This window comes from Amphiprion ocellaris, chromosome 11 (assembly GCF_022539595.1).
Source record: "Amphiprion ocellaris isolate individual 3 ecotype Okinawa chromosome 11, ASM2253959v1, whole genome shotgun sequence".
Taxonomy (NCBI): domain Eukaryota; kingdom Metazoa; phylum Chordata; class Actinopteri; family Pomacentridae; genus Amphiprion; species Amphiprion ocellaris.
This window is the reverse complement of record NC_072776.1, coordinates 35,931,633-35,956,148: the sequence shown is the minus strand read 5'-3', so window position 1 is coordinate 35,956,148 and position 24,516 is coordinate 35,931,633. Positions and strand designations below refer to the sequence as shown.

The window sequence follows — 24,516 nt, the reverse complement described above, 5'->3', positions numbered from 1 at the left end:
GCAGGTTTGGGATGAGTGAGACTCGTGTTTTTATGAATTCTACAAAATTATCCAACAAACCAGCAGAACCACAACAGACTGAAGGGAACCACAGTTATTCTTAGTTTACAGTGAGACCAAGAAAAGATTTGCCCAAAAAAACAGCAGCAACAAACCTTTGGGTTCCTAAAACAAACCTTTGGGTTCCTAAAACAAACCTTTAAGTTCATAACACAAACCATTAGGTTCCTCAGACAAACCTTTGGGTTTTTAAAACCTTTAGGTTCCTACAACAAACCTTTAGGTTCCTAAAACAAACCTTTGGGTTCTTAAACTTATGGACAATCAATTAAACTGCAGACCTTTCAAAATAAAAGCGTTTTGCCAGAATAAGAGCAGGTCCAGACATGCAGATGAATAATAGGTTCTTTTTTATTAACAGACATCATGAAAATGTCGACAGTAACAAAATTTTTTAGTCCATTAAAAAAAAAAAAAGTGGGTTGGATTGACAAGACTCCTCCCACAAAATAACTTAATGAGGAGGTTAAGAAGAGGTTGTGCCCCGACACAGGAAGTGGCCGACGTTCCTCCTTCAGGATCTACTCTCTGATTTACGGTTCTTCTGTCCATCGGCCACACGGGATCAGGATCAGAGGGTCACAAAGCAGGATCAGTTAGCCCAGAGTCGCCCTAGAACCCCCCCAGAGCCCAAGAGAAACGAATCGGACTGCTAGAACACGGACGAAGCTACAGATTAAGGTTCTTTGTTCACTAGCACACAAGCCGCACATCTACGCTGTGTTTAAGAGCATTATTACTTAGTGATCCATTAAAGGACGCCCCAGACCAGGTAACACAAGCAGAACAGAAGCAACACGAGAGTGGAACATGAAGAACCAAGGAGGGCTATGTACAGAGGAGCCAAACACTACATCTCCACGGTTACCACTGCTGAAGATAGAACCACAATGTCCACAGGAAGCAGCGTCACAGCTCAGCAGGAACACCTCACCTGTCTGAGGAACTAAAGGTTCTAAAGAGGAGCTGAAGTAGTGCCGATGTTCCAGAACGCTGCATCGGTTCTGTAAGTTCTAATGGAGGATTTAAACTGTGGCACTTTTTATGAGAGAGCGAGATGTTCTCCACTGCAGGAACCTGAGGCTTTTAAGGTTCTTCCAACTAGAACTGAAGGTCCTAGAAGGTCTGATTGGTTGAACAGTGTTCTACAGCAGAACGTCTTCCTGCTTCTCTCAGATTATTAGCTCCGGTTCTATGAGCAGGAAGGACGGAACCTTGAAGGGTTCTGTTGGTGGCATACTAAAGAGAACGCTGCTGCTGGACGAGGACAAGATGACGTCTTTCAGAGTTCAACATCAACACTAACAGACATTCTTCAGAGCTCAACAGAACTAGAACTTCCTGAAAACAGCCTGAAAGACGTTCTGGAGTTCCTGCAGAGAACAGCTAAATGTCTGAATGATTAAACCTCAGGTGTTCCCTACCTGCTAACAGAACCGACGCTGTCAGAGTTCATAATAAACAGAAGACTGTTGATGTGGACGTTCCTGCACTGGAACGCTGCTGAACCAACAGAACCTAAAGAACTGGACGCTGCTGTGGTCCAGAGAGGACAACTTTCTGCAGATAGAACCTTTCAGAGGATAAAATTCCTTCAGTTGTGATTAGAGGAACACGGTTCTACTCTACCAGCAGGCCTTAGAGCCGCTGTGCTGCAGATAAATCTTCTCTGAGGAACCATGAGCAGATGCTGAGTGAAGGTTGGAGGCACAGTGTGGATGTGTTCAGTAGAACCTAAAGAGCTGCTTCCTGTGGAGGTATGAGGGTTCAGGTTGGGTTCCTCCAGGAGGAAACAGATGGAGGTGGTTCTGCTCCTAGTGTAGTGTTGGTGTTTCAGGATGTGTTGTGTACAGATTGTGTTTATGTGGTTCTCCTCAGGGAGCAGCTGTTAGGCTTCGCTCTCTCCAGCTGACGAGGTGTTCTGAACTTCCTCCTCCAGGATGGGAACGATCAGGTTGTCCTTGGACATCAGGTTGTACTTCATGACGAAGCGTGTGAACCGGTGACACAGGAACGTTTCATTCTGCACAAACAAATACAAACATCAGGGTTCTGATCCATGTGTTTAACGTGATGACGGCTTGATCAACCAATCAGGATTCACTCTGTTAAAAAGGCTTTTTATCTGTTTACCAGACTCTAGATCAGTGAATATTTGTGTTTCTGAGTCCATCATACAAGGGAGTTAACCCTCGTGTCGTCCTGCGGGTCAAAATTAACCCGGTTTAAAGTTTGAAAATGTGGAAAAAAATAGATATTTTCACAGTGAAACTTCTGATGTCCACATCTTCAACATTTTTGGGAAATCTTTGAACATTTCTTGGTGGAGAAAAAAATGTTAAAAATGTTTCTTTAAGAACATTTACATAATCTTTTTTTATGTGAATGTTCTTAAAGAAAATATTAGAAGTTTTACTGATATATATGGAATCACTTTAGATATTTTTAGGATTTTTTTTGGAAGATTTTTACTCATTTTTTGAAAGTATTTACAAGAATTTTCTTGCCAAATTTGTGGGATTTTTTAAAATAAAAGTTTTAAGAGAAATTTTTAAGGAATTATTGGAATTTTCTTCCTGAAGGTTTTGCAAATTTTCTGAAATTTGGGGAATTTTTTTGCTGAATTTTTGGATTTTTTTCAAGACAAAGAAAATACTTTTTAGTGCCCGTAAATGAAGACAACAGGAGGGTTAACATGTTTGGTGTGTTCCAGTATTCTACGATAATACTACCGAACTGTACAGTATGTCAGCTGTGGTCAACCAAACATCCAGATGTTCTACTGCATCTGGTCAGATTTAGAAGTTTGCAGCCAGAAGGGTTTCAGAGTTCAGCATCCAGACCTTCTCTACGTTCAACTGACAGCTCAGAGGCATCAGAAGGTGGTTATAAACTCTGTTAACTCAGACTTCCTGCTGCAGACTCTGTTCACATAAAAGGAGGAGTTTAACGAGTCATGTGACTCTCCTGCAGGGAGCGGACCAATCAGGTTCCTCCTCCTTCAGCAGGTAGTTTTAATGTAGAGCTATGAGGAAAATAAAATATATGACAGTAAAAAGAGCTGCTGCTGTAGATGTTGCTGCTAGAAAACTGTCAGTCATGTGTTCATAGATTTATTTTACTGATCAATACTGATTATTGATAACTGACAGCTGCTCATTAGAGATGTTAAACTTCATATATTTAAACATGATGTTATATTAAAGTTGATTTAGGTCTGACTCCATCCCATTATGAAGGAAAACACTTTAATTTATGGACAAATCAAAGATAAATTAAAGTTATTGATTGAATATTCTCTGTAATAAACACTAATAGATAATCAATGTTCTAATCAGAGATCTATCAGCTGCAGGACCAGCATGGAAACGGATCAAACATAAAACACAAATTTATGAGACCTAAATCTAAACTCTGAACAGAACCTGGACCAGGATAGCTCCTCAGCATCAGTTACCATGGAGATCTAGCTCCTCAGCATCAGTTACCATGGAGATCTAGAAGGTTAAGACAGACACCTCCTTGTCACTGAAGACTCTGATTTTAAGTTCAATATTCCTGCTGATACGTTAATCTCCTCCATAGCTGAGAACTCTGGCTGTTCTGAACCACGTTGGTAATAATGTCAGGAATCTGATCAGTTCTTTACTGACACTGAACTGATTTTAATGTGATCTCTGAGACAGATCTGTAGAAACATGCAGTAAATCTGGGATCAGTTCACTGAGCGTTACAGAGACTAAAGCAGAGAGGAAGCAGATGTTCAGCTCGTACCTCGTACTTGTCGAATATCTGGCGGTGGTGGAAGTAGGCGTGAGAGAATATCCTATAAATGCGACGACAGACGGAGCCCAGTTTGGCCACAGAAGACTCCTTGATGCTCACCCTGGAACACAGAGCAGGAGGTTATCTGACGTCCAGCAGAGACGCCGTTTACACATCTAAGCAGATAAACAACCATCTAAATACAGGTTTAGTCCGACCAATAACTCTGACAGGGAGATCTACACGGACTGATGGATGAATATACCACCACTAGATCTGTTATTATCAGAAAACTGCACAGAAACTAAAAAAACATCTTTATTTTCAAAGAATGCAGTCCTCTTTATGTATTATCACATTATGGGCTGCAGTTATTAGTTTCAGAGGATTTTTATAAAGATTTTTCCTGCTAGACCAGTAATGTAATCATTTATTAAGGTACTGGCTGTTAGAATCCTGGATGAACATCAGATTTATAGCAGGAATCCGATTATTCTGTGGTAATCTGATCTCTAACCGTCCGTCTGCTGCTCGATAGGAGCTTCACGTCTGAAAACTCTACGAGAACCAAACAATGAAGTTCCAGCCAGACAGATAAATGACCAGCTGGAACTGATCTGATGCTGCTTTAACGTTCTGAGGAGAACCTATCAGGAACTGACCTGCTGGGGAAGTATTTGTTGCTATTGAGAAGACAGGCAGCTCCGTCCAGCGTGTGCCTGGTGTAGTCGATGGCAGGACACTGCACAGAAGAACATCAGGTAGAATGTTTTTAACAGAAGAACGTCAGGTAGAACGGTTTAAACAGAAGAACATCAGGTAGAATGGTTTAAACAGAACATCATCAGAACGGTTTAAACAGAACATCATCAGATAGAACAGTTTAAACAGAAAATCGGGTAGAACAGTTTAAACAGAACATCAGGTTGAACGGTTTAAATAGAAGAACATCAGGTAGAACGGTTTAAATAGAAGAACATCAGGTAGAATGGTTTAAACAGAAGAACATCAGGTACAACGGTTTAAACAGAACATTATCAGGTAGAACAGCTTAAACAGAACATCATCATCAGATAGAACTGTTTGAATCTTCTTCCTGAGGGTCTCTGAGGTTCTCCATGGACTCACCTCTTTGGGGGTCTTGTGGGCGGCACATAGAAAGATCCACTGCTCTGTGGCCGTCATCTGGGTACAGGTGTCTGGATGACACTCACTCTGCAGGTAAAGACCAGTCACACCTTTAGGAACACTCCTGGAGCTCTGACAGGAGAACCTCTACAGTCTGATCATTCATCCAACACGCTAAATCAACATCCATGTTGGTTTTTATCAGTCTGACAACCAACAGTGGAAGGAGCCTCTTGGATCCATGTTTGTTTTCTTATTATTATATTCTCTTTTTCAGAAGAAACTCATTTTTGTGGCCCTAAACATTGAAAACACATCAAAATTTGCACACACTAGAACTGGCAAAAAATTTGATATTTTAGGAGAAATGCACCAAAACCAGGATGACCAGGATGATCAAAACGCTCCACAAAAGTCTGAAGGGGGAAATGGTGACCATCGGAGTTTTCAAAGTCTCACCATCAAATAAGAAGTGCTGTATAACTACGTTGTACATGCTCCAACCTGCCTCTAACTTTACATGTGTGACCAGAGTCCGGCCCTGATGACATGCATAGTTACTGTCATAGCGCCATCTGGTGGACACTTTTGATAGTTTGCCATCAAATAGGCTGAAATACACTCAGTCGCAGCGCCATCTGATGGACATGCTTGGATTCACTGACCACCTGACCAACGCTGCTTGCAGCTTTAATTGTGTCTTAATTCTTCAGCTTCTGTCTTCTAGGGCTGGACCCAAGTATCTGACTATCTGAATATTCAGTCGTTGTGGCAGCATCCGTATATTCATTTTGAGATCCGAATACTCAGATCTCCCTTCCCAGTCCCCCCACCGCCACTGAGCAGCTGCTTCACTGTCATGAAGCATTGGTATATCTGAGTCTCGAGGACTGCAGGGACCTCTGGGGTCAGCGTTACTTTGATTGGCCAGTTCGGTGGCTGTATCACGTGGACCTACCAACTGTGACATCATGCTTCACTTCGCCTGTGTTTGTAAAGCGAAGACGGAGATATCCATGCTAATGCTAATGCTGTCGGACTCCGACGATGAACACCCTGAGGAGCCAGAGATGGAGCAGTATGTGGCAGACTCTACTAGAGTCCAGTCTGGCCCATTGGGATGGTGGAAACTGAACTATGATCGCTATCCTACACTGACATTAGCAGCCAAATACTGCCTGTGAGTTCCGGCCACCTCACCCATCTGAGCACATTTTCTCCAAGGCTGGCTACACTGAGAGCAAAACCAGGAGTTCACTTTTGCCTGAAAATGTACATATGCTCATCTTCCTGGCACATAACATGAAGAGAGTGTCGGCTGGCTACTGAAATGTCCACTCTTGTAAATATATGTCGCTGTTTTGCACTACCTGTCCTATTTATATATTGTATATGTATATTAATGTTGGTAATATAATTCATTATGTAAATGTGTCATTTTCTTAATTAGCATTTAGTTTGTTTAAATGCCCTTTACTGTGTTAATAAATAAAGAAACAAATAATATAAATCATTATATTGGGCCTGAGTATCCGGAGCCCAGAAATTGCTATTCGAACCAGCCCTTCTGTCTTCCGTTTATTGTATTATTTATCAGGTTTAGTCTTTATTGAACGTTATCCTGAGGGGTTAATCAGGTATTTGACTTACTGAATCCACAGTTTTTCTTCCACAACAGTCTCTCCATCCCTCAGTAGGGGCAGAAATAGCCTTTAATGTTGTGACCAGAAGACTAACATGAGTTTATTAAATGAAAGTATCCAAACATTAGAAAAAGTGGGGTGCTCGTATAGCTCAACGCATTGAGCGGGCGACCCATGTACAGGGTTGGTCCCCGACGCAGCTGGCCCGGGTTCGATTCCCGCTCGCGGCCCTTTGCTGCATGTCTTCCCCTGACTCTTCTCCCATTTCCTGTCTCTCTCTCACTGCACCTATCCAATAAAGCCGATAAAAAGGCCAAAAAAATAACTTTAAAAAAAAAAAAACATTAGAAAAAGTGACCAACCTGCAGTTTTACAGCTAATCCATTGAGCTCCAGACAGAACTGCCTGCAGAAAGGAAAACAGACATCAGCACATTTAAGCCGCTTTAAATCACAAACGTTTCTTCTTCTGTCAAAGGCTGCAGGTTTATTTTAGAACCAGGACAGCAAACAGATGAAAGAACAGCAGCAGAAAACCAGACATGACATCATCTCTTTATACAAACATGGATCGCTACACCCACACTGGAGGAGGGCTTTACATCTAGTCCACAAACCAACAATCATTTCTAGCATTTCTGGGATCTGTTTTATGAGGCGTTAAACGTACAAAAACATAACAGAGCAGCTTTTAGTCGGTATTAAAACAGAATAAATCTGAAATCTGAGCAGGCTGGGTGATAAAATGAAGGCAGAACTTTACCTAAGGTGCTCGTACTTCCACACTCCTTCATCCTGACCCTCCGGAGGTTCCAGGATTTTATCGATGTTGGAACAATCCGACCGAATGTTCTGCTGAATGTACTGGAAAGAACCAACACAGAACCAGTCAGAGTTTATTATACATCCAGATTTATATCATCTACTTTCTCTCTATCAACTGTATTAAGTCAATAAGGGTGATTTAATGTCGTTTTTCTGGCACATTGTGATTGAATTTGTTGCGCTCCAGTTCATTATCCACTGAGTAACAGATTTAAAACGTTAATAATGAAGCTAAAATGTTAAATATAGTGAGTGTTTAAAGGCAGGAAATCACAGTCTTGTGATTTCCTGCCTTTAAATACTCACTATATTTAACATATTAGCTTCATATTTCACTATAGTAGAGATTTATATCTAAATAAAGTCATTTTAGACAGTTTTTGTGTCATTCTGAACATATTTTGAGCATTTTTGCATCATTCTCCAGTCATATATATCCATATTTCTGTCATTTCCTGCCTTTAAACACTCACTATCTGTAAAATTTTAGGTTCATATTTCTATAAATCTCAGAAAACACCACAAATGTTCAACTAAACGCTGATGGTCTGAACTTTACCGTCACATTAGGAGATAAACGGCCACAACGATGAGCTTTTTTTCTACGTTTCTGCGCAAATATTGATCCAAAAATATCAGAATAAAAGACAGTTTCATTCTCTTTAATCTACTGTTTTACATCTATTACAGCCTGAAGTGTTCCTAATAATTAGACCTCACTGCAGTGAATAAAGAGTCTGGAACGGAATCTATAGAGAGATAACTGAACACATGGATTACCTGTAATTACAACAGGTGAGCTGTCACAGAGCGTACAAATATTTGTCATTTCGTGTCTCATTTTTGTAATATTGTCTTGTTTTTATGTCTGACTTTTGTCGTTCGTCTGATGTTTTTATCGTTTTGTTTCTCGTTTTTGTCATTTTGCGTTTCCTTTTTGTCTCGCTTGTGTTTTTTGTCTTATTTTTGTCATTTTGTGTTTTGCATCGTTTTTGTCGTTTTGTGTTTCTTTTTGTCTCGTTTGTGGTGTTTGTCTACTTTTTTGTTTCTTGCTTTTGTCATCGTTGGTCTTGTTTGTGTCATTTGTGTAATTTTTTTGTCTCTTTTTTTGTTTTGCTTTGTGTCATTTGTTTTTCGTTTTTGTAATTTTGTTTCGCTTGTGTTTTTTGTCATTTTGTGTTTTGCTCTGTTCGATGTTTTGTCTCGTTTTTGTCATTTGTCTATTTTTTTTGTTGCCTTGTAACTGTTTAAACTAATTTTTTCTTTTTTTGTGTCGTTTGTGTCATTTAGTGTCATGTTGTGTCTTGTTTTTGTCATTTTGCGTCTGATTTTTGTAATATTTTGTGTTGTTTTTCTTGTTTTTTTTTGTCTGACTTATGTCGTTTGTCTCATGTTTTTGTCGTTTTGTGTTTCTTTTTGTCTCGCTTGTGTCGTTTGTCCATTTTGTTGTCATTTTCTTCATCTTCACACATCTACTGAATGTGATCTGATCAGGACAACACAGATACACTATTTAGATTTAGTCCTGGTTGATCTGTTGGATAAATAGCACACTGAAGGGAACGTTAATGTCTGTCTGAATGATAAAATATCACTCAACGAAGCAGCAACACAACAACAACACACACACCTGTTGTACTGCCAGCGTGCTGTCCATCTCCTCGAAGGATTCATCCGGCCAGTTGTAGAAATCCTGGGAGACACATTTAACAGCAGTTAGCCACATTAGCTTAATTGGCTAACTGTCAGCTGACGGTACATATCAATAATTAACCAGCCTGGACTTATTAACGGTGTCAAACATATCAGAAGCTCACTAACTGTCGGTATATTTGGATTAGGGTCAATAGAAAGTATTTCAAATAAAACGTTCCAGCAGATTTATCTACATTCAGCTAGCTAGTTAGCATGATACCGTCGGCTGCTTCCTGAAGCTACCCAGCGGTTCACCGTCAGACTCGGCTGAGCTGCTGTAGGAGGACGGCGGTCAGACAGACTCCACCACATCTATTCTATAAAAGTCCAGATACTGATTTAACTGGGAGGTTTGACACCAGAACCAGCGGACGGCCGCTGCTCCAGGAACTAGTCGGAGCTAACGCTAGCTAACTGGAGCTAACTAGCTAGCTGCCCGTGTTCAGGTCGGGCCCTTCCTGTCCGCTGTCTGCCGCCGAGTTGCCGGGAAAATACGAGCCGTAGAACAGCTCCGGGACACGGAGCAGCTGCCCCGGGTCGTCAGAGCGTTTCTGCGGGACCACCGAAGCGTCCCTGCGGGGTAAAAACGCACCTTTGCCTTGGTTCCAGGCCGATTCCTCCTGAGAACTGCAGTACCCTCCGCCATGACCATCTCGACAGAATACCCGGATGTTCGTCAGAGGCGCTGATGTAGCAACGAGACGGTTTACACTGGGTTAGAGGTTATAAACCGGGTTAGAGACGGTTTACGCTGGGTTAGAGGTTATAAACCGGGTTAGAGACGGTTTACGCTGGGTTAGAGGTTATAAACCGGGTTAGAGACAGTAATAACCCGGGTTAGAGACGGTTTACAGTGGGTTCGAGGTTATAAACCGCGTTAGAGACGGTTTACACTGGGTTACAGGTAATAAACTGGGTTAGAGACAGTTTACACCGCGTTAGAGGTTATAAACTGGGTTAGAGACGGTTTACACTGGGTTAGAGGTTATAAACCACGTTAGAGACGGTTTACACTGGGTTAGAGGTTATAAACCGGGTTAGAGACGGTAATAAACCTCTGTACAGATGGTAATAAACCGGTTTATAGATGGAATTAACCGGTTTATTAACATAATACAGCATTTCTTAATATAGTTATAGACACGAAGGGATTACTGACCTGTAGGGTCATAAAGGGTCAGTCTGTGAAACACACAAACAAAACTTCAACAACAAGAAAACAAGAGAAACTGACTCAGGAGGACTACAAAGAGACACAAAACAACAGAAACAAGAAACAGAATGACAAAAAAAGACACCAAATGCCAAAAATGAGACACAAATCAAAAACAAGACACAAAGCGACCAAAATGAGACGCAAAATGACAAAAATGAGACACAAAACAACCAAAACCAGACACAAAACGACGAGAAACAGCAAAAATGAGACACAAAACAACAAAAACGAGACACAAAGCGACCAAAATGAGACACAAAACGACAAACGAGACTCAATATGGCTAAAATCCGTACATAACGTACACATGCATAACATGCCTGTAGTCATTTAGTTTGTGGTTTCATCTATATTAAATGTTGTCGTGATTTCTGATCAATAATCAACAAATGCTGCATTTCTAACATATGGGGAATGAGCGGCCTTGGAGGAGGACTGAGCTCTCTGAGGGCTTTTCTAGTTTTATAGTGAAAAAATCTTAAAACATGAAGACCTCCAGTACGCTCTGAACCGTCAGTCTGCTGTAGATTATCTTATTGTAACGTCACATGTTCAGCTATATTATTGAAGACTTGTATTTTGTCTGTGATATTGATGAATGCTTGTATTTTAGAACTCAATAAAACCTTCATTTACATCTCATAGGTCTGTTAACTTGAAATAAACGAGACAGAACAAATGGAATCACCAATGATGAGTTCACCTTTATTATTGTAACAAAACGTGATTAGAATTATTTACAATTTGCAATAAACATAAAAAAGAATAACAGACATGAATGACGCTAATTTCTCCTCCAACAACAACCTCAGTCCACGTATTTCCCCAGAATATCTGCGTCACGGAACAGGAAGTAGTCCTGCAGCAGACAGGAAACAGAAAAGTTAACCAGGAACCAAACAACAAACAACCTTGTAGACAGATTCAACCCTAATCCTCTGCTGCACCTTGTCCTCCAGAACCACCTTGGTTCCTCCGTACTCCGGCAGCAGAACCTTCTCTCCGACCTTCACACTCATCGGCTGCACAATGCCTTTCTGGAAACACAACAACAGCACAAGAGTTACACAAGCAACAACAAACAACAACACAAGAGTTACACAAACAACAACATCTAAAGCTGTGTGTCCACTAGGTGTGTCTTTCCTGCATGTAAATGAGCCGTTGGTCCGATGCTGCTGGGTTACATGCAGGAAAAACCCTTCTAGTGGACATGTACCTCATCTCTCTCCTCTTGTTTATCGTGTTTAGCTAACATAGCAGTTAACATTAGCTTCTTTCTGCTACAGCTGAGTAGCTACATGGTACAAAATGACTCAAAATATGTCCAAAATTTGTTAAATCTGATCAGAAATCACTCAAGTCCAAGATTACCCTGAACAAGTCCCAAAACAACTCAAAATTTATTTAAAATGATTGAACTCGTCCAAACGAATTAAAAACTGCCAACAATGACTCAAAATCTGTCCAAAATAACTTGTAAAATGAGTTGAAATTTGTCCAAAATGACTCTAAACCTGTTCAAAACTACTCACAACTTACCAAAGTGTGTTTAAAATGACTCAAAATATGTCCAAAATGTGTTAAATCTGGTCCTAAACAACTCAAAAGAAGTCCCAAATAACCCTGAACAAGTCCCAAAAAACTCTATTCAAAAATGGTGCAAAATGACTCAAAATCTGTCTAAAATAACTTCTAAAATAAGTTGAAATCTTTCCAAAACTACTTTAATTGCAGTAAATGGCTAGAAATTTTTCCATAATGAATTGAAACTTGTGTTCAGTGACTAGAAATGTGTCTAAATTACTGAAAAAGCATCCAACCTGACTCAGACTTTATCCATTAGGAGTAAATATTTGTCCACAATGACTTGAAACCTTATCAAAACTACTCAGAACTTCTCAGAACATGTTAAAAATGGTCCAAAAATATGTTAAATCTGGTCCCAAACGACTCAAAAGAAGTCCCAGATAAAGAAAAACCATTAAATGAGAATTTTAGCCGTTTAGTTTGAACATTTAAGCCCTAAACCTGCCAGCAGGACTAAAAACAGATGTACTTGGTGGAACATTTCCCAGAGTGACTCATTAGAGCTGCAGGACTTTGACAGATGAAGCTACAGTTCATTTCTTCTGCTATAACTCTTCCTGTTTAGCTCTAGTCAGACCCGGGGCTCATCACCTGGTTGACAGATCCGGGTCCGACTGCCACCACCGTGGCCTGCAGAACCTTTCCTTGGGATTTCTCCGGCAGCATGATGCCGCCCTTCGTCACCGTCTCGGCCGTCAGGCGTTCCACCAGAACCCGGTCAAACAGCGGCAGGAACTTTCTGAAGGCCTGAGATGGGAAAGAACAGAACCAGGGTCAGGAGGCTGTTTAAACCGCCTTCAACTGGATTTATTCTGGATTTATTCACTCTTTTCTTTGACTGATGTTTGTCTGTTTGTTCTGATAATGTTCTTCTTTGGGTTCTACAAGTTCTAATCAGTCACTGAAAACTCATTTTGTGAAACATTTCAGCCACGAGGACGACGGCAGCTGATAACAGATGAATGAACGACCTCAGCGAAGGTCGTCCCAGCTCCTCCCAGTCCTCTTACTGGGACCCGTCGTCCTCCAGCTCCTCCCAGTCCTCATACTGGGACCAGTCATCCTGGGAGGAGCTGAAAGGTTCCTGGTGACGGTTTCTCCCTGAGGCAGCCCAAGGCCTCCCCTCTGATTAAACCCCAACAGCCTTGAGATCAAACATCCTCCAGGTTCCACCAGATAACGCTGGAGGCCAGTCTGACCAGCTCACACCAGTTAGATTCACAGGAGGATGTTCTACCAGCAGACACCAACACTAACAATCACTTTAATAGTCTGCCTGCTGAAATCAGGCAGGCATCGTCCATTAATGTATTTAAAACTAAGCTAAAGACCCACTTGTTTTCTTTTACATATGAATCTTAAATTGTTTGTTTTACTGATGTCTTTTTATTGTTTTGTTTTTATCTGTTTTTATCTCTGTGTACAGCACTTTGACTGAAAGCACTTTATAAATTTATTATAAATTTAATATCTGTCGCAGTACTCTACCTGCAGTTTAGCAGTATAATATGCAGTATTGTTTTATTACTCAGTGTTTCTTCTTACTACATTCTAGTTATCATTTTATTTTACGCATATCTTACGGTTATTCTGTATTTATTGTCATGTTTTTGTGATTTCTCTGACCAACATTTGTCATCAAAACTTCCTTTGGGATCAATAAAGTTTTATCTCTTAGTAGTTTTAATATTTCAGTATTTTATAAATAATTTGATTTAGAAGTTGTTGTCCCTTGGTCAGTTATCTGGGACTTCTTTTGGGTAATTTAAGACAAGATTTAACACATTCTGGACATATTCTGAGTCATTTTTGCACCATTTTTAACACATTTTGAGTAGTTTTGAACAATTTTCGAGTCATTCTGGACTGAATGTTTACTCATAATGGATGAAGTTTGAGTCAGTTTAGATGATTTTTCAGTAATTTAGGACACATTTCAAGCCACTGAACACAAGTTTCAATTCACTATTGAAAAATTTCAAGTCATTTACTACAATCAAAGTGGTTTTGGACAAATTTCAACTGGTTATAGAAGTTATTTTAGACAGACTTTGAGCCATTGTTGGCAATTGTTGTCCCTTTGTCTTGATTTTTTTTTAGTTTCTGTCCTGTTTTCTACATTTTAGTAGAGTTAAAACCTGACTATCCTTCGTCTTGAACGCTGAGCATCAGTTTTCTAATGGAGCGCCTCTATAATCTGATGGTCGCAGGTTCGATCCCCGGTCCCCCCAGACCAGATCTCTTCAGCAGCACGGAGAATTGGACCACCAGGACGGAAGGAATGAATGAAAGGTTTGTTTAAATCCATTAAAGGTTCGTTTAAATCCAGTAAAGGTTCATTTAAATCATTAATTAACCGGTTTAACCCGCTAACGCGGAGCTCGTAGCTGCGTGTTTCCCGTTAGTTCCGTTAATCTGCGGTTTATTCTGACTTTTAGTTTACTTTTGATCGTTCAGATAAACACCAACATGAAGGCAGAAGGTGTCTGTCTGCTCCTCAGCTGCTTGACCTTGTGGATGGATGTTGGCGAGGTAGCTAACCTGTTAGCTTCTGTTAGCCGGAGGAGCTAAATTAAACAGATTAAAGATGAAAACGTGCCGCTGTTGGTCTTTTAAAGCTTTCTGGACTCTCTGAGGATTAAAACCGGTTTCTGAGGTTTTCTTCTTACCATTTCTGATCGTGTGGGAGGTCAGGGAGTCGGAGTGGGTCTGCACGGAGCGTGGATCTGACACTCTGCAGGGGATAGCTCCACGTGAGGAAGTATCCAGAAGGCGCATGCGCATTGACTGCCCTCAAGTGGTCCGACCTGACAGAAAGTTCCAGTACACCGGAAGCTGGTTACAAAACACCACTTTAAGTTCATATTTTCACGGTTTAATGTGGTCTGAACGTGTTCTGGAAGATTTTATACTGTGGTCCAGCGGTTTTCTGTCTAATTCGCTGATGTTTTGTGATGTTTTATTCAGGTAATATTGCACAACGTCAACTTTGACCTCCGTTTTTTTCCTCCAATGGCACACGAGAAAATTCTGGAACCGTCGGCCCCGGAACGAGCATAGATTCATAATTTGTGACTAAATCTAATCCAAAAGTTCACATATACACAAAGTTACAATATTATTCCATTAATAAGACTATTTGGGAGTATTGGGCGAAGTTTCTTTGCCGTAAATCTTAAAATAAACCATTTATGTGGTGTATTATTGGGCTATGCAGGTTCCGGGGGCAGGCCGGTAAATTACCCGGATGTGATAGCCCATGTGCAGTGCTGTCCGCAGCTCCACACGGCTGTCCTCCTCCGTCTCCTCTCTGTCCTTATTTTATTCCGTCTCCAGGCCTTGTAGCAGCGTTTACCTCACAGGTGAGTCCAGACACTCTAAACATTTAAAACCGTGCAGCTAAACTTTACATTCTGCGTGTTTCTGAGCAGATTAGCGGCGTTAGTTAGCAGCTTTAGCTCGTCTGTCGGGAGACTAAAACCTAAAGATTCTCCTCCTGACTGAAGGACACGAGTTTAAACCGTCCCTGCTGCTTCTAACCAGCTGTCTGCTCCTCAACGGGCTGGTTTACCTCCACCAGGGGGGTTAGTTTAACCAGGAGGGTCTAGTTTGTTCTGATAAAAACAGCAGACTTATTAAAGAAAAGCAGAAGGAGAGTTAAAGCTGGATGGTTCTGGTCTGGTGATGGATCCTGGTCCTCACGTGGTTTTACTATTTGACCTTGTGACGACCTGGAGACACACGTGGGGAGCAGGATCTGACAGGTTTCATCATCTAGAGGCTTAAAAAGCTGCTCATTTATTCAGTTAGAAGCATTAATATTAATAATAAAAACAAAGAAGCAAAATGACTAAACGAGACACAAAACGACCAAAAATGACACAAACGACACGAAGCCAAACAAAAAATTAGACAAAAAAGTTTCAAAGTGACAAAAAAATTGATGACAAAAATGAGACAAAAAAATTACACAAATAAAACCATAAATGACAAAGTGAGAAACAAAATTATTTTAAAAAAGTAGACTAACACCACAAACGAGACAAGAAAAAAATACAAAACGACAAAACAATGAATAAAGCGAAAAACAAAATTAAAAAATGAGACAAAAAAACAGCAAAAACAAGAAAAAATATTACAAAAATGACAAATGACACAAAAAAAGACAGAAAATTAGACAAATGGCACAAAGCAAAACCAAAAGACAAAAAAATTGACAAAGTTGCAAAGTGCCAAAAAAAGGACAAAAATGACTGAAGCGTGAAACAATACGACAAAAAAATAAACACAAGCGAGACAAAAAAATGACCAAAAATGAGACAAACGAAGCGAAGCAAAACAAGAGACAAAAAAGTTAGACAAAAGTTACAAAGCAGCAAAAATGAGTAAAAAAATTTACACAAATGAGACCAGAAATGACAAAAGTGAGAAACAAAACGACAAAGAAACGGGCGAACACCACAAGCGAGACAAAAAAAAACCACAAAACGACAAAAACAAGACAAAATATTACAAAAATGACAAAAATGGGTCACAAAATGACAAAAAATTAGACAAAAAAAGTTGCAAAGTGCCAAAAAAATAGACAAACAAGACAAAAAATGACAAAAGCGAGAAACAAAACGAAACAAAACAAAACGACAGACTGAACAGATGCATTTTAAACCATCTGGACTCTCCTCAGTCTCATTAATACACATTATTTATATTTTAGAACTGTTTATTTGGATGTGGTTGAATGGAGGCGGTTGTAAAAAATGTTAAATTATTGTTTAAATGGATCAACAGCTGCAGATAAACTGGATTCAGCTCCAGTTCTGAATTTTCATTTGTAAAGTTTAGAGAACAATTTTATTGGTTTTCTGCACCAAATTAGCTGTATTTTCTACCTGTAGTTTGGTTTGAGCTCATTAAAAGGAAATCTCTGATCTGGTCCTTCAAATATGAGATTTTACCCAAATGAAGTTATAAAGCTACAGTTCTACTGGTCTAAATATACAGAAATAAGTTTGTGGTTTTATTTATTTCTGTAGCTAAAAGTTATTTTCATTAAATGTTATAAAGAAGAATAAAATCCTGTTACATATTCCTAACCCTTATGTCTAGTTTTTTTATACCGCCAGTCAGAAACCTTAAATGTTTTCATCTCACAGAAAACGTGTTTTTTTGTTCCTTTAAAGGGACTAAAATGTTGTGAAACGCAGCGACAAAGAGTCAATATTTAACTTGTACTGAAGCTACCAGACTCTGTTTTCACCAGAAATAAGAAAAAACACTTAAATGTGGTAAAACACCTCCAGAGTCGGTCAATATTTAACTGACTGAAGCTATCAGACTCTCATTTTTACCAAACTTCCTATAAACAATTTAAGTAAGTAAAATACTTCATAGGAATGTTCAGATTTATGTGATTTATGATGAATAAAAGTGAAATCCAGATGTCTGAGAAGCTCAAACGAAACTCATATCATTAAGTTTGTTTGATCAGATGCTGTAGCTCGTTAACTAATTAACAGATTTTTTTTTTACTGATTAAATAACTAATTAACTGTTTAATTAACTAATTAACTGTTTAACAACAACTGATTAATTAACTAATCAACTGATTTATTAACTAATAAACTCTTTCCTTGTGTTTAAACTTGTTGCTGTTTGGTTTTAAAGATGCTGATTTGATTAATTTGACTTCAGCTCCGACTCTAAACTTGTAAATGTTAATTTTATGGATTTTATTTATTAATGTTTTATTTTATTCTCTTCCTCTGGTCCCTGGAGTCGGTTGTTCCTGACTCGTTCTGTTTGGCCTCAGTTGGTTTATCTTTTTTGCATTTTTAAACCACTTAATTCTTTAAAACACTTAAATCTTAGATAAATAAACACATTTTCACCCAACAGCTCCTGAATTGAGAGTTTTCTGCTTTCTTCAGTTTATTTTGGTGTCAGTTGAACGTCTTTTGAATCTCTGGAGGTTTTATTGAATGTGTTCTTGTGTCTTTGTTGTAAAAAGCTGGTTTGCTGTAGTACCTCCTGACACCACCGGGGGAGCAGTTAACACATGTTCAGTTACAACTTCCTGATTGGCTGATTGATCTGCTCTGTTCCTCCTCAGACATGTTCCGATTGGCTACAGTCATGAGGCAGGTGAGGCCGGTGAGCCGAGCCCTCGCTCCTCACCTGACCAGGTGTTACGCCAAAGACGTCAAGTTCGGCGCCGATGCTCGAGCTCTGATGCTGCAGGGAGTCGACCTGCTGGCCGACGCCGTGGCTGTCACCATGGGTCCCAAGGTACCGACTCATCAATATTATTACTGGTGTTAGACTGACCCACTGGTGTTAGACTGACCCACTGGTGTTAGACTGATCCACTGGTGTTAGACTGATCCACTGGTGTTAGACTGATCCACTGATGTTAGACTGATCCACAGAGAGCTCAGACATCCAGAATAACAACAGAATATAACAAAATAGCAATAAAAACAGAATAACATCATGATATAACAGAATATGATACTGATACTCGGCACTAAGATGCTGTAGAACTAGGAAATCTGTCAAATCTTAAAATTATTTCACCAGATTTCTAAAAGTAAAGATAAACATCAGCAGAGCCATGTGTCACATGTGAAACATGTGTCTGACATGAAAGCATCATAAACGTGTTTGTTTTAATTAATATTTAGTTTCTGTTGGACTTTGTTACTCTAATTATTAACCGTGGAAGACAAATTAATGTTTATGCAAGAGTCAACACTTTAACTCCTGACTGTCCTCTGAGGCTCTACAGATGTTCTACAGATGTTCTACAGACGGTAGATGTTTAGTCTCATTGTGATTTAATTAGTTTAAAATGTTAAGTTTAAGTTAAACACTGATTTGTATTTAAGTGGAATGAACCCAGTGAACATATGAATGAAATATTTTTGCATCAATAATTGGCACTGTATGAAAACTCTGAGTGTTTTTCTTTGCTTCGGTCTCATTTTAACTCACTGTGGTTCATCCAAACAAATTTAAAGACTTTTTGTCAGATTTGAGGAATTTTGGACAACTTCTTGGTTCAATTCTTCTGTCAACCAGAACATGGACTTTTATCAGGTCGGATTCTACATAGATTCAGAAACAGAAACCACTAAACCTCTAACAGGTTCTTGGTGTTTTTCTTCAAGTCCTGCAGCTCTGTGGAACCAGAACAACATGAACTGACAGTAAGACTCAGAATGATGGAAACCAGACAAAAAAGTGAAAATGAAATTTTGTTAAAGTTTTTAAAACGAACTCAAACATTTGCTGCAGTAAAATGTAACATACGTGTTTATACAGCAGTAAAAATAATTATAAACAGCATCTATATTCAACAATTCAACAGTGAAATGCTGACCAAACCTCCACAGAAGTCTTTGTCATGGTGCCCATTGCTAGCTAAACTCCCACATGGACTGAAAATGACAAAAATGAGACTCAAAACAACACAAAAAATAAAACGAGATAACAGACAAAAATGACAAATGAAACAACAAAAATAGACACAAGCAAACAAAAACCAAAATAATGTTGATCGCAAAAGACACAAAAGAACAAAACAAGACAACAGGAAATGGTAAAAACAAGATAAAACAAGACACAAAACCAGTTTGTCTCAGAAACATGATCGGAGGTCATTAAAGAAGTCTTTGTCATGGTGCCCGTTGCTGCTAAACTCATCCAGGTCCTGGTGGAACAACCAGGTCCTACAATCGTGAAAGACTTTTCTATTTAACTCTGAGTGAAGCTGACGCCTCCTAAAGGTCCAGATCTCACCTGTCGGACCTCGCTGTCCCTCGCTTCTCCTTCCAGGGTCGCACCGTCATCATCGAGCAGAGCTGGGGAAGCCCAAAGGTCACCAAGGACGGCGTGACGGTGGCCAAGAGCATTGACCTCAAGGACAAGTACAAGAACATCGGCGCTAAGCTGGTGCAGGACGTGGCCAACAACACCAACGAGGAGGCCGGCGACGGCACCACCACGGCCACCGTGCTGGCCCGGGCCATCGCCAAGGAGGGCTTCGACACCATCAGCAAGGGAGCCAACCCAGTGGAGATCCGCCGAGGAGTCATGATGGCCGTGGAAACCATCATCAGTGAGCTGAAGAGTCTGTCCAAGCCCGTCACCACCCCCGAGGAGATCGCTCAGGTACACAACTGACGTTTGGCTTCGATTCTGCTGCTGGCAGGCGGACAGAACATCCCATAATAACCCGTCTCTGGTCTTCAGGTCGCTACCATCTCAGCCAACGGAGACGTAGAGATCGGAAACATCATCTCCAACGCCATGAAGAAAGTCGGTCGCAAAGGAGTCATCACCGTCAAGGTGGGCTTCAGTTCCAGCCGTGTAATAAATACATAGTATCTACCCAGGATTTAAAGAGTAAAACGTAAATAATGTTTGTTCTCCTGCTGTCAGGATGGGAAGACGCTCCACGATGAGCTGGAGATCATCGAGGGAATGAAGTTCGACCGCGGATACATTTCACCGTACTTCATCAACACCGCCAAAGGTTAGCAGCATGTTCACAAAAAACCCCCACAAAAAACACGATGACAAACTGTGATTAGAACTAAAGACTTCCTATAGAGGAAGAAGACTCAGATCAGCGTTAGGACACCATCTGTTCTGTCCCTTTGTGCTGCTTCTGTGTCTCTGTCAGTTTGTTGTTGTTTTTGTGATTTTTCTGTCTCTTTGTTGACATTTTGCATCTCGTTTTGATTGTTTGCTTATTTGTGTTCGTTTTGTGGCTCTTCGTCGTCAGTCCAAAACCCTCCAAACCTTCAGTTTCCTCAGATGTTTGACAGGAAGGAGTAAATGTTCCTTTTAGAAGCTGAAATCTGTCGTATTTTTGCTTGAAAACAATAAATCCACCGTCATAGATATGATTTCAGGGTGTTTTTCTGTCATGAATTTGGTCTTTAAAAGTGAACTTTATCTCTACTGACTCTAATATTTGCTTCTTCTCTGCTGCTGCTTCTCATGTTCTGATTCCTTGATGGATTTTCGGCTGTTCAACATAAACTTAGTCTCTGTTTCTTCAGATCTTCTGTCTTGGTTCTGGTTCTGAACATGTCTCTGGTTTCAGGTCAGAAGTGTGAGTTCCAGGACGCCTACCTGCTGCTCAGTGAGAAGAAGATCTCCAGCGTCCAGAGCATCGTTCCTGCTCTGGAGATCGCCAACCAGCACCGTAAACCTCTGGTCATCGTGGCTGAAGACGTGGATGGAGAAGCTCTGAGCACTCTGGTCCTCAACAGGTTGGTTGGGTTTGTTCCTTCTTCACACGGAGATGAACTTCTGTTGTTTACTTCACAAAAACAAACTAGAGATTGCACATATTATAGATCTTTATCTGTTTCTCTGTGGAGACACTGCCTGCAGTTCATCCTGTTGGTCTCAGCCGAGTGAATCGAGACTCTTCAGTTCCTCTGAATCTCAGATCTGTTTAGAACAAACTGTTAGCCATTTTGACATTTAAAAGTCTAGATGTTCCTTTAAACCTGTCGGAGGTTGAAGCAGCTGAACCTGAACCTGGTCCACCAGTGAACATTGATGGTTTCTCCTGCAGGCTGAAGGTGGGTCTCCAGGTGGTGGCGGTGAAGGCTCCAGGCTTCGGAGACAACAGGAAGAACCAGCTGAGGGACATGGCCGTGGCCACCGGAGGCACCGTAGGTCCTTCTGCAGTCTGAGCTGCTGGTTCCTGGTGAGGAGCTCCAGGTGGTGAAACCTTCTTCTGATCTCCTCTGCAGGTGTTTGGAGACGAAGCTCTGAGTTTGGCTCTGGAGGACATCCAGGCTCACGACTTCGGGAAGGTGGGGGAGGTCCAGATCACCAAAGATGACACCCTGCTGCTGAGGGGTGGAGGCAGTCCGGCCGAGGTGGAGAAACGAGCGGCAGAGATCATGGAGCAGCTGGAGAGCACCACCAGCGACTATGAGAAGGAGAAGCTCAACGAGAGGCTGGCCAAGCTGTCGGACGGAGTCGCCGTGCTCAAGGTCCGATCTCTTACGGACCATGTTCAGCCCGTTTCCTGTAGAACCTTGAAGCTCTAACGTGTTTGGTCTCCTCAGGTGGGAGGAACCAGTGATGTGGAGGTGAACGAGAAGAAGGACCGAGTGACGGACGCCCTGAATGCCACCAGAGCCGCCGTGGAGGAAGGAATTGTCCCAGGAGGAGGCTGTGCTCTGCTGCGCTGCATCCCATCGCTGGACGCCCTGAAACCGGCCAACTCTGACCAGAAGATCGGTGGGTGGAGCTCCACTAACCTCCTGGTCCTGGTTCTGGTTCTGATTCTGAGCAGCACTCTGAGCTCTCCTTTCTTTCTACAGGGGTGGACATCATCCGACGGGCGCTGAGGATTCCTGCCATGACCATCGCCAAGAACGCCGGCGTGGAAGGTTCTCTGGTGGTGGAGAAGATCCTGCAGGGATCCGCTGAGCTGGGCTACGACGCCATGCAGGGAGAATACGTCAACATGGTGGAGAAGGGCATCATCGACCCCACCAAGGTGAGGAAGATCCTCCTGAAGGTACAGGTTCAAGGTCTGAACCTGGTCAGTGGATCTGAGCTTCACTAGAATAATGAAACTTTAAATGTGTTTCAGTTTAAACGTTGGTCAACGTTAGATCTGGATCTAAAGACCTTCAGAGTCAGAAGATCCAGCATGAAGTATGACTAAAGTATTCACACAGAATTTCTCCAAAAACACCCAAAGTCTTGAATGAAACAAAAATGACGAGTAGTTGGAGATCCATCCAGCATGGTGGAACATCTTCTAGTTGTTGGAAATCCACTCAGCATGTTGAAACATCTTCTAGTTGTTGGAGATCCATTCAGCATGGTGGAACATCTTCTAGTTGTTGGAGATCCATTCAGCATGGTGGAACATCTTGTAATTGTTTGAGATTCATTCAGCATGGTGGAACATCTTCTAGTGTATTTTTATATTTTAAACAGCTGGTCTCTGTAGACTTAATGAGTCTAAAGTCTGAATAAATCACATTTGGCATCCAATGTGAGAATACCAACACTAACCGGGAATTATCCTGGTCCTAACCCGTGTTTTCCTGCAGTAACCAGGAAATATCCAGGTCCTAAACTGTTCCCCCACTAACCAGGAATTATTCAGGTCCTAACCTGTATTCTCCTGTAAGTAACCAGGAATTATCCAGGTCCTAACCTGTATTCTCCTGTAGTAACCAGGAAGTATTCAGTTCCTATCCTGTATTCTCCTGCAGTAACCAGTAATTATCCAGGTCCTAACCGTCTTCTCCTCCTCCAGGTGGTGAGGACAGCGCTGCTGGACGCCGCTGGAGTCGCATCGCTGCTGTCGACCGCCGAGGCCGTCGTCACGGAGATCCCGAAGGAGGAGAAGGAAATGCCTGGTGGGATGGGAGGAATGGGAGGAATGGGAGGGATGGGAGGAGGAATGGGCTTCTGAAGATCCTCCTGACTCTATAGACTAATGAGGACCGGAGAGCGCTCTCCTCCTCCACCAGGATGGACGGTTGATGATCTGAGTGGCTGAGGAGACCAGAAGGTTCCTCACTCCTTCATCCATCTGCATCATGTACGAGAAGAAAAACGGTAACCGGTGAGGAGATGTTCTCCTGAAGGTTCCTCTGGAGCGTCTCAGCTGCTGATCAGTAACTCTAGAAGCAGAAGTGATCCGTTTAGAACCAGTTGGTTTGTTCTGAGCTGCTGGTGAAGGAACCAGGCTGTAGGACACGTATAGAACGTGTTCTACAGCCTGGTTCCTTCACCTGCAGCTCAGAACAAACCAATGACTAACCAGAACTATAACTGATGGTCCAGTAGATCCTCCAGGATGGTTTCTGCTTCTACTGATGGTATAAATCTGGTTTCCTCTGAAGGAGACGTTGGCAGCAGCTGAGATGAACCAGGTGTTCCTTCTTGAAGACGTCTCCAGGCTTCGGTCCGTTCGTTCGTCGTAGTGTTCCTGTTAATTAATGTTTTTGTTTTTTTATATATATATTTTCTGTCATCAGTGATTAATTGAATTAAAGCAGTTTTCTTACAGACTCGGAGCATTTTTTTGTTTCTGGACGTCGAGTGCCTGAAATTGTCTGTTTACTGATTGTATGGGTCCACCAGCAGGGGGCGCTGCTGGCTAACTGATCATTTTATAATTTAATAAATTCACTTGTCCAGGTTCACGTCTGTCACTGTTGTGTAGCTTCCACTGGGACGGGTTTATTTACTGAACATTCAACCACAAGGTCCATTTAGTAGCAGCTGTTCTGGAGCTTTCAGTCGTAAATAGTCTTCATCAGGAACAGTACTGTCAGGTTTCATCTTCAAAGTTTAATGTTTCCAAGTCCTTTTAGAACTACTGCCTGTTGGCCTTTAATCTAAAGTTCATCTTAACCTTTGGAACTTTACGAAAAAACAAAAACACCAAAAGGTCCATTTAGTAGCAGTTCTGGAGCTTTTAGACATGATCTTTCTACAGGATACAAATTGACCAGATTTAGCACTAAAATTCAATATTTTGACAAAGTCAAGGACTTTCAGCATCAGTTTAAAAGCTAAAATCCATCTTAACAAGGTGTCC

General features: G+C 41.2%; 2 protein-coding genes across 4 annotated transcripts; one reads left to right on the top strand and one right to left on the bottom strand.

Annotated features, from left to right (window-relative positions):
- Positions 1–393: 393 nt before the first annotated feature.
- Positions 394–14,745, bottom strand: LOC111583822 (MOB-like protein phocein). Of its 3 annotated transcripts, XM_055015098.1 has the most exons (9): positions 14,591–14,728; positions 12,513–12,668; positions 9,051–9,113; positions 7,359–7,459; positions 6,965–7,001; positions 4,954–5,046; positions 4,488–4,567; positions 3,835–3,946; positions 394–2,083 (listed from the first exon to the last, which is right to left on the bottom strand). In XM_055015098.1, exons 1-9 carry the CDS (start codon positions 14,591–14,593, stop codon positions 1,949–1,951), a joined length of 780 nt encoding a protein of 259 aa, XP_054871073.1. In that variant the 5' UTR covers positions 14,594–14,728; the 3' UTR covers positions 394–1,948. The 3 variants fall into 3 exon arrangements, with proteins under 3 accessions (XP_054871073.1, XP_054871072.1, XP_023148841.1); XM_055015097.1 differs by lacking the exons at positions 12,513–12,668; positions 14,591–14,728 and adding an exon at positions 9,708–9,803; XM_023293073.2 differs by lacking the exons at positions 394–2,083; positions 3,835–3,946; positions 4,488–4,567; ... (2 more) ...; positions 7,359–7,459; positions 9,051–9,113 and adding exons at positions 11,016–11,190; positions 11,279–11,368 and having other exon boundaries at positions 14,591–14,745.
- Positions 14,746–15,133: 388 nt separating this feature from the next.
- On the top strand, positions 15,134–23,981 carry hspd1 (heat shock 60 protein 1). The gene is made up of 11 exons (XM_023293071.2): positions 15,134–15,283; positions 18,031–18,206; positions 19,755–20,090; positions 20,172–20,267; positions 20,361–20,454; positions 21,031–21,199; positions 21,511–21,610; positions 21,692–21,937; positions 22,013–22,187; positions 22,271–22,449; positions 23,224–23,981. Exons 1-11 carry the CDS (start codon positions 15,181–15,183, stop codon positions 23,380–23,382), a joined length of 1,833 nt encoding a protein of 610 aa, XP_023148839.2. The 5' UTR covers positions 15,134–15,180; the 3' UTR covers positions 23,383–23,981.
- The last annotated feature ends 535 nt before the right edge of the window (positions 23,982–24,516 follow it).

What these genes read in the sequence shown, in the direction of transcription:
- LOC111583822 (XM_055015098.1), bottom strand. An exon ending in GACCCGGATCTGTCAACCAG is followed by an intron (nt 9,114 to 12,512) that starts GTGATGAGCCCC and finishes TGTGTCTCCCAG; the next exon opens with GATTTCTACAACTGGCCGGA. An exon ending in AGATATTCGACAAGTACGAG is followed by an intron (nt 2,084 to 3,834) that starts GTACGAGCTGAA and finishes TTGTTTGTGCAG; the next exon opens with AATGAAACGTTCCTGTGTCA.
- hspd1 (XM_023293071.2), top strand. Translation starts at nt 15,181, where the DNA reads ATGTGCAGTGCTGTCCGCAGCTCCACACGGCTGTCCTCCTCCGTCTCC. An exon ending in CCCCCGAGGAGATCGCTCAG is followed by an intron (nt 20,091 to 20,171) that starts GTACACAACTGA and finishes TCTGGTCTTCAG; the next exon opens with GTCGCTACCATCTCAGCCAA. An exon ending in CTTCATCAACACCGCCAAAG is followed by an intron (nt 20,455 to 21,030) that starts GTTAGCAGCATG and finishes CTCTGGTTTCAG; the next exon opens with GTCAGAAGTGTGAGTTCCAG.